At 35.7% G+C, this 10,119-nt stretch overlaps 1 protein-coding gene across 1 annotated transcript in view; it reads left to right on the top strand.

The window, feature by feature from the left end:
* The first annotated feature begins 282 nt into the window (after positions 1–282).
* Positions 283–10,119, top strand: part of DSG1 (desmoglein 1) — a 35,948-nt gene continuing 26,111 nt past the window's right edge. Inside the window, exons 1-2 of the mRNA XM_021686079.2 lie at positions 283–513; positions 9,914–9,949. Coding sequence (XP_021541754.1) covers positions 466–513; positions 9,914–9,949 — 84 coding nt within the window. The 5' untranslated portion in view covers positions 283–465. The remainder of the gene's footprint in view (positions 514–9,913; positions 9,950–10,119) is intronic.

The raw sequence follows: 10,119 nt of genomic DNA, 5'->3' as shown, positions 1-10,119 counted from the left end.
TCAGCATCCAGACTACACTTGCCTTTTTAAGAGAGAAGAAGCGTAACAACCTGTAAATAGAGCATAGGGGGCAAAGCACCTTCAATTGTACGACTCTCCATACCTCTGATCATTTTAAATGCCTGACACTGAAAACCTTCATTAAAGGAGTGAACATTCCAGCCCCACAGAGAGCTGCCTTTCAGCTGGAAGAAGGGTGTGTCCCTGAGCTTTTACCTGGGAGCAATGATGATCTTGTCAAGCATTTCAGTGAGACCAGCCCAAGTTTTTAGGGTGGGGATCTAGACAGGTTATACGTAGCTTCGTTCTTCTCCCAGAGAAGGCAGAAACACCTCAAAGCCTGCATGTAAGAACATCTACTGAGAAATTATTTTAATCAGACACCAGTTGAGTGGGGGAAAGAAAAAGAACAGAGAAGAACAAACAAAACTCCCTCAGTCTTGGATGTAGGAGAACCCAGCTGCAATGGACTGGCACTCTTTTACAACTGCTGCAGGGCTGTTCATTTTTCTGGTAAGTGGATTCTGTTCAAAACCCTCATAACCATGCTCATTGGAAACAAGGGAGAACTTTTTAGAAAGTGTTATTTAGTGTTATTTCTAACCTAAACCCATTAAAAGTTTATGTTAATGACAAGGTGATTTTATGAACTAGATTTTTAAATAGGGTTTCTCTCTTTAATTGAAGACTCGAGCATATTAATGTATCAGAATTAACTCATCATATCACATCTCAGACACTGAAGTCAGTGCTAAGTCATGCTGGGAAAATACTGATTTGGGAAAGTCTTATCACCACTTGCTAGCGTTTTGTTGTTCAAATTCTTTTTTGTAGGTGGGCTCTTAAGCTAATATCACAGGTGTGTCCTGATCTTTACCCTAAACATTTTTCCATTCTTTGGGTATCTTTGCTGGCAGATATACTGTAATTTTAAAACACAAAAATAGGATACATATAAATTTAAACCATAATAATGTGTGACTGGCCTCACAATCCAAATAAACTCATTGGTTCCATATGTGGTTGGGATCCTTATCACTAACATCAAAAGCTCCACACTGCGAAACTGTGATTTTATTTAAAACATTTTTTTTTAATCTCAAAAAACATGGTGGTATGGGAGATTTATAAGTGATATAATAAGTGAAGGAATAGCTATAATTAAGGTGTAAGTATAATTATGATGATACTGGTTCTTACTACTGGAAAGTCAGTAATGACTGTGATATAAAAATTGTATATTTGATGTTTAGACAAATGTAATGCGATGCTTTATCACTGTCTACCTTACACGTTATTAATTTTCTCTTTTTAGAGATAACTAAGGTGCTGCATCAAATTTCACATAGGTTGGAAATTTTAAAATCATAGTCTTTCTCACAGTAAGGTTAATGTAATCTGAAGAGGCAAGTGCCAGGTAAATCGCCCTCCAATTTGGCGGGATGTAGTGCTGTGGTTCGTATTTGTTTCTTTTTTTTTTCTTAAGATTTTATTTATTTATTTGACAGAGACCCAGCAAGAGAGGGAACACAAGCAGGGGGTAGTGGGAGAGGGAGAAGCAGGCTTACCGCTGAGCAGGAGCCTGATGCGGGGCTCGATCCCAGGACCCTGGGATCATGACCTGAGCCAAAGGCAGACGCTTAACGACTGAGCCACCCAGGTGCCCCTCATATTTGTTTCTACTTGCTTAATTTTTGAACTGGATTGTTGGGTTTATATAATAACAAGTTAGAACTTTGATTCAACATATGCTGGCTAGTTTGAATTCATTTTATTAAGTAAGAGAGGTTATACCAGTGGATTTGTTACAAATAAGCATCAATAAGCTGGTAGCTTTAGTTCCAAGATGCCTTCAAAGACCAGCCCTATATCATGGACTTTTTAATGGATCTTTAGGACCAGTTATTATCATAATTTGGGATGTGGTAAGGATTAATAAGCACTATACACTCTGTTATTTAAACATAGGAACATCTGTATATTGCAAGGTAATCAAATACTTTTATTTTTAATTTCATGTAAATCTGATCCATTAAGGCCTATTATAGCTTCAGTTGATTAGAGTTTATTCAGATGCTTATGTGCTTTCATTAAATGCATAAAATACCTTATTTATTTTCGTGATTATTCCTAATTAATTTCATCCTATGAAATTCCTTTCAATAGTCACTGTCTAGTTAGTCATTCTTCATAAAATGTACCATTTTATCAAAATCATGTATCCTCATTGACCTTTCTTCTTTATAGAGAGGTTTCTGGACATTTGTACTTTATTGTCAAATTTGGATAGTTTTGGTTTTTTGTTTGTGGATCATTTGTTTGTTGCCATATTTTACTTTGGAATCAATCACAAGTTTCTCATTCCTCTGATGAAAATTATTTCTCAAAGAACTTACTCTATAATGAATTAAAATGTTTCTTTTTCATACTATTGTAACTTATTTTGTAAAACATTTTACTTTCTAAGGTTTGAAAAATCATCATTTATTTTTACTACCGATTTTACCAGATGATTTGGATAAATGTACTTTGGAGTTATACAATCTATTTTTGCTTTAAATTGTTTTTTTTCCCCGGGGTGCCTGGGTGGCTCAGTCAGTTAAGTGTCTGCCTTTGACTTGGGTCATGATCTCAGGGTCCTGGGATCGAGTCCCTCAACGGGCTCCCTGCTCAGTGTGGAGTCCACTTCTCTCTCTCTCTCTCTCTGCCCCTACCCCCTGCTCATGCTCTCATGCTCACTCACTCTCTCGTTCTCTCTCTCTCTCAAATAAACAAATAGAATCTTTAAAAAAATAAAATAAAATATTTTTCCCTGAAAATTAACTACCACTATAGAAAGCTCTTCCACTTACCTTTCTGCTAGTCTCACTATGAATGTTTGCTTTTACCAAAAAAAAAAAAAAAGAAAAGAAAAGAAATCTATGTAAAGTCTTTATTCTTCTCTGCTCAAAGTCTATAATAAGTGAAAATCTACATTAGGGAGCATACTTGGACTATTTTAAAGACCTTTAAGACATTTAAACTGGTAATATCTTTCATGCAAATCCATTTGAGAGCTGAGAAGCCAACTATTTACATGTATGTTGTATAGTCTGCTTAATATACCTGAAAGTTTTAGGCCGTGGTCAGACTAGTGAATTAGATCAGGGAGAATAAAGCAGAAGAATCTGCTCTCAAAACAAGCAAGATGGTCACAGGACTATTTCATTTTTAGACAAGCCTCCTAGAGAGACAAGAGCTTATACCTGTTATAACACTGCAAGCCAAAGAAATGTTATTGACCGCTCATTTATTTTCCTTTCTTTTCTGTCTCCATGAAATTAGTGTATTGGGGAGGGGGGATGTGGAATGTATTCTAGACCAGAGAACAATGTCACCTAGGTACCATACACAAGAAATTTCTGTGAATGGTTGTGACAGTGAGATAATGTATGGCCAGGCCACTGTAGGAAAGCAAACAGAAGCAGTAGAATTTTTATAGTTCTAATGATTTCTGAAAATTACTTGCAACTTTGCCAGATTCAATTAGTCAACACAAATCAATACAAACTCAAGGTGTTTTTTTCTTTATAGGTTAACTTCTGCAGCTTATCTTAAAAGAACAAGTAAACCTGTCTTTACTGATTTCCAAGAATAATCCAATTTGTACAGTTTATCATACCAGCTTAGCTTCTGCTCTTTCCATGGTTAATATTTCCTTTCTTTTTTTTTTTTTTAAAGATTTTATTTATTTATTTGACAGAGAGAGACACAGTGAGAGCAGGATCACAAGCAGGGGAGAGGGAGAGGGAGAAACAGGCTTCCCGCAGAGCAGGGAGCCTGATGCGGGGCTCGATCCCAGGACCCTGGGATCATGACCTGAGCTGAAGGCAAACGCTTAACACTGAGCCACCCAGGCGCCCCTAATATTTCCTTTCAAAAGAAAACCTCTGACCACCCGATAAACCAGCTCCACAATTTGACTTAGCTGAAATAATTTAGGATAGAAGCAGGAGGTTTCAAAATATTTCTCAGCATTCAGACTAAAATACACAGAAAAAATACATACTTCATTACATAGTTCACCAACTTACTTGAACCAGACATCTTAAATTCCCATAATCGTGTTCATTGATGCAAGAGAAGCAAGAGGACTAAAAACTAATACAGACCAAACAGAAGACTAGCAAAAGAGAGGATTTTTTATGCTTTCCTGTGCATATATTATAGTAATATTTATTATAGATAATAGTACGTCAGTAAAATATTTTATAGAAAATGTTACTATTTCTGTTCACCTGTTCCAGCAAAATTTACAATTTGTATTTAAGGAAAATCATTTCCATTACATGTATTCTTAAAAGCTTTATTTCACTGAAGATTTAGGATCAGCATCTTCTTGCACCTTTGTGAAAACAGGGACTACAAATTTACCATCATTTAATTGGTTTGAGTTGCCACAGAGTAAAACATTTTGCGATGCCTGATTTAGGTAATAGAAAAACCTAAACCACTGAGAAATGCTGTCTCGATAAATTTGAAGGCTTGGCCCCTAAGGGACAAGATTCACCTATTTAACAAGGCTTATGAGTGTAAAAAAGAAAACACTCTTGTCTATACCCAGAGCCCTTAATTTCAGGTAACTCTTTCTCCACTATACATTCTTGAAGGACATTGGTGCCTAGTATCCCCATGTCCTAACAGGTATTGCCTAACAAATAAGCAGAAAGCATGCTCGGCATTGCAGTTACTCATTATGCTTCTGTCCATGAGGGAATGCCCTACAGAGTGCTGGGACATGCCACTCTTGCTGGTTATGCTTGCCACGCAAATTCCTTTAAAGGACTTAGGCAGGTCGAAGTAGTTTAAATGCCATTGGCCACTGATCTATATTCTCTATTGGTCTTTGAGAATAGGGTGCAAACCTATACACTTGTCTAATGAAAAGCCACATCTCCACAAATTAATGGCTGCTGGTTGCTCATAAAACTACTTGACTGTAAGTTATTTGAGGACAGATTCTGTGTCTGAATCACTTTTGTATCTTTCGTAGTCCCTTGCACCAGTGCAAGATTGCTCAATAGATGTTTAATCACACAAAGTTGGGGCATCAGAAGGCAATTTGGGGAGAGTTTATATTTCTCTTCCCCTACACGTTCCAAAAAATCATCAAGGAATTAAACATAGAAATAATCAGGTTGAATTTCCTTAACACTTATTTTTATGGTGTTTTATTATATTTACTTTACATTTCATCTAAGTTTACCATAGTATTTTTTAGAGCTTAAGCCCTTTAATCTGGTCTTTATTCCACATAATATACATTCAATACATATTTTTGTCAAATAAATAAATAAACCAATGAGCAAATAAGAAAAATCAACCTATCGAGATGTTGTCAACTCCAAACTGATAGTAATACAAAGACAAAAAGGTTTTAAAAAGAAGCAAATTGTTATATTTTGGCTCGGTCTCAAGTTCATCCTTGTGATGTAAAATACAGTTATCAAATACGTCAGCATTTGATGCTTAACAACCAGCGAGTGGCTATGGAAAACCAACTCCCAATTAGTATATACAAGAGGTTTTCCTCATTGAAATTACTTATTACTTTTAAGACCATTTTATTATTTGCAAAGAAATGTAAACCTCAGTATCAAAGGAAAAAAAAAACCTAAAAATGAATATAATTAGAGAATCATTGAAATTAGCATGTGTCTTGTGACTTTTTAAGTTTTTTATATGTGGATTTGCTCTTCAAATAGAAATGAAGGGCGGACTCACTGAGGATGCACTTCAAGTGAATTATATCCACTTGTTTTTTAGAATTTTTGAATTAGAAAGGGCTTTAGTCTCATAAACAGCCGAGGAAACGGAGGCACAGAGGGACATACCCAGTAGGCAAGAGAGATGAGATATACTCAGCCTAATAATGCCTGTATTCATTTCTAAGTGAATCTCCATCACGAGCCTCCACAGTACATATTTTCAACTCATTTAGGAATCCAAACTGCTCCCCTGCTTGACAGAAAATAACCTTATCTTTACTCTACAGACAAGGTCTAAATCAATCGAACGATGTCCTTCAACTACCTCTCATGGCCTATTGATTTTAATCTCCATCCTTCCTCTCTTCCTCACCCTCTGTCTTCAGAGTCTTTTCTTTCTGCCTATTCCCTTCTGCTCTCTCCATCACACTTCCACCAAATACTTTCTTTTTGAACCTCTCTTTCTAATCAAAATCTCCTACTTTCTTCTTTCTTCGCCTTCAAAAATCCATGTCTCTCTCTCCCAGAATATTTCCTTGTATGCCAGATCTCATTCTACCATTCCATCTTTGTTTCCTTTTACAATCAAATTTCCTGGAAAGGTGGCCATCTTTATGTCCTTTCCCCCTCCATTTTATTCACCAATCCCTTTCAGTCAGGAAGGACTCATTCCATGGAACTGAAAGGATTCTCCTGAAGGTCACAGGAAACCTCAGGATTCACTCTACTCAAGTATTTTATGTCATCTGACACTTGTTCCCATCCCATCTCTCTTTCAGTTCTCCCTTCCTTTGACATCTGTAATATTGCATTATGTTGTCTTCCCATTTCTTTGGCTATTTCTTTTCTCTTTTTCTTTGTTGCTTGTTTCTGTCATTGTTCTTTATTCTATCACTGTAGGAATTCCCCTAGTTTCATGCTCAGCCACAGGCTGTTTCTTTGTTGTATTCCCTACTTTAGGGTTTTCAAATTCTCCCATGATTTAAACTGTTCTACCTGAGCAGATGTCCCTCAAATCTGTGTATGAGGACTGAACTATTGTTCATGGTGCTGACACATATTTCAAATTGCTAAGTACCTTCACCTGGCCATTTCTGTAGCATCTCAAAGTCAATGTGTTCTAACCTGCTAAATCTCATCTCTTAGTTTGAAACTGCCATCACTTGAGATTCTTCCTTCTCTTGACTCCCATGTCCTGCTTGTTCTCAAGCCCCATCAGTTTCAGTTGTGTGGAATCTCTCCCTTGATCTTCCTGGTCTGTTACCACTACTACTGCTCCCCTTCTTCTCTGCCTTATCTCTGATCTGTTTCGATGTGGAACACTCCACTACTCATGGCCTATAATCCTGCCTCTTCCCACAACCTGTGGTGAGAGTAATCTTGTAAACCCACAATTTTATCATGCCTTGTCCATGATCAAGTAACTTTGATATTTTCCTCCTGCCCACAGGGATTTGGTGTTAGAATTGGAAAGGTAGCTGTATATAATTCAGTTTACCCCTGTCATTTTACAAATGAGAAAACTAAGGCTTGAGAACTTAGGAAGTACATTGAAAGCTTTCTGACTCTACCAAATACTCTTTTTATCTCATTATTTTGCCTTTGAAAGTCCAAGAGTGACTTTGTTTCACCGTTTATTCTAGACTCTGAGCAAAAGACAATAAGGCTACGTCAACACAACATATTTTTAAGCAGACTTGGCAGTTTTTTAATTACTAATTCAATTGGGAGACTGACACTATGGTGAAACTGACTTGGTCTTCTGCCTAAATTGCCTCTCATGGGAAAAAGAATGACCCAGCTTCATAAAGTTGGAAGGTTTATTAGTCATCTGACATAGTTCTCCACAACAAACAGTAGGCTCTGACACTTCAGTGCAGAAGGGAAGTGCAAGACAGATAACAGATGCCTACACAACTCTGTAGCTATGAAGAAATGGCTTCCAAATAGACAAAGAAGGTATCCCCACACCCCCATTCCACACCCACAAATGAGAGGAGAGAGTGCTCATGAGTTCATAGGTAGCAAGAAGTAACATTATCTTAATTCTGCACCCAAGAGGGACTCAACAATAACATTTCAGTTACTCATCCAAACCATTTGTGCCATCTACTTCTTTTCCCCCTGGAATTCCTATTACTGTTGTTGTTGTTGTTGTTGTTGTTATACATGAACATTCTTAATTGTAAGGCTAATATGAGATGAGATTAAAATCAGAATGGCTTGAATTCTCAAAGTTGTAATGTCAATTCTCCGCTGTATATTTTATTAGTAATTTAGTTGGAATAGGCTATCTTGCATTTCATTGTAAAACCCATACCACAAGCACAAATTTAGGCTGAATTGTATTGGGTAATATTTAGCCATAAATTAGTATTCCAAACTCAATTTCCTCATCTGTAAAATGGAGATAATGAAATTATAGTATTGACCACATGTATTTGTGAAGATTGAATGCATGGATTTCTCTAAATACATTGTCTAGTAATTAGTCACTATTCAGTGAATTGTAACAGTGATAATAATAATAAACATTAAATATATACCATGAATATATAATTCCTATAAAAAAATCTCTTTACACTACTCTTATTAACCAAAAAATACGTATTTTCCTGAATTATCAATTATAACAATTTTTGAAAAATATGTACTTGAAAACCAAAATTTTATTTTTATCTATTGGTGAGATTAAAACTATAAAAAGTAACTTACTATATTTTGAAATTACTCTTATTAGTATTTTTAAAATGCAAGCTAAAATTTCTTCTATCAGTGATACAGAAGAAGTCTGTAATAATTTTCATACATTGCAATTCTGAAAAAATTCAAATAGTTGAAAATTTTGTATTTAGGGATAAATAAAAACTAAGGATTTACACCTTCTTTAATGACTCCAAGTGCAAGTTAAAACTTAATAAATGCAAATTAACCTTCACATTTACACCTAATTTTTTATTTTTTTATTTTTAAAGATTTTATTTATTTATTTGACAGAGAGAAACAGCGAGAGAGGGAACACAAGCAGGGGGAGTGGGAGAGGGAGAAGCAGGCTTCCCGCTGAACAGGGGACCCCGATGCAGGGCTCCACAGGGCTCGATCCCAGGACCCCGGGATCATGACCTGAGCTGAAGGCAGATGCTTAACAACTGAGCCACTCAGGCACCCCTACACCTAATTTTTTAGATAGGTATTTTACTCTGTCTTAAGTATATTGACATATTAAACTTGATATATAGATGTCTGTCTTTTTAGAAATGCCTTTGGGTTTTAGAGAAAAGTAATTTAAATTATCCTGATCTTTCACTACAAATCGTATGTAAAGATTGAGGCCAAGTTGGAACAAGGCAGACCTCTGCTTGAGTAGCTCATTTGTTGGGCAAGGAAATTGTTTAACGCTGGAGAAGAGACTAATGGAAGTTGCTTACCCACTAATTTGTCCCTACATGCCTACAATTTCTTCTCCTTACTATGGAACTATAGAAGGATGCATTTATATCTGCAGGAACTCATTTTTACAGAGGAAATTATTTGCTTTTATTTTAGAACTTTTTATTCTCATATTTCAAAGTAAATCTATCATCTTAAGATTTTCAAAAATACTAGAAAATCTTCCATTTAGAATTAGAATATGAAGGAGCAAATATTCTGGAACTTTTCAGATATTTTCCGTTTCATGTCCTTTCTTCACTCCAAAACACTTTTTTTTCTATTTCCGTCGATGGCTAGTCAGATCCTGGAACTATAGTCAGAAGTTTAAGTATCATAACTTACTACTGAATATCACTGAATAACATCAGAGTATCTCTAGCTCCTTAGGCACAAGATTTACAAAGAAAGCCTAAATTTCCAACCCTCACTCCCTCTGGGTTCAATATCCTAGTTCATATCATAACAAGTATCTGCATAGGCAAAGAATGAAAAAGAGGTTAAAAAATAAAAGTGATTAAAAAGAAGGGCATAACTGAAAAGTAAAGACAAAAAGAAAAGGAATCCATAGCATCATCATTAGACCTGAGAGAGAAGCCAGATCCATCTGCTATCCGGACTGATAGAATAATTCTAATTACTCACAAGATTTATTTGACTTTTTAAAATGATTGGATAACATGAATTATAAAGCACTCAATAAAAATTAACTGTTGTTATTATTTTGTTTTTTATAGGTGGTGGTGGAAGTTAACAGTGAATTTCGAATCCAGGTAATATACAGCAAATCTATCTTTTCCAAATTAAAAACAAGGAAAATGGTTTGGGAGTAACAACACATTTTCCAAAGAAAATTCATCCTTATAAGTAAAAATATAATGTTATGCTAAAATTAATAGATTATCAAAATCACCAATTTTCCCAATTAAACATCCTCTCTTTC

The sequence above is a fragment of the Neomonachus schauinslandi genome, chromosome 14 (genome assembly GCF_002201575.2).
Source record: "Neomonachus schauinslandi chromosome 14, ASM220157v2, whole genome shotgun sequence".
In the NCBI taxonomy this organism is placed as follows: Eukaryota; Metazoa; Chordata; class Mammalia; order Carnivora; family Phocidae; genus Neomonachus; species Neomonachus schauinslandi.
Note: the sequence above shows the minus strand (reverse complement) of the source record. Positions and strands in the feature narration are given on the sequence as shown.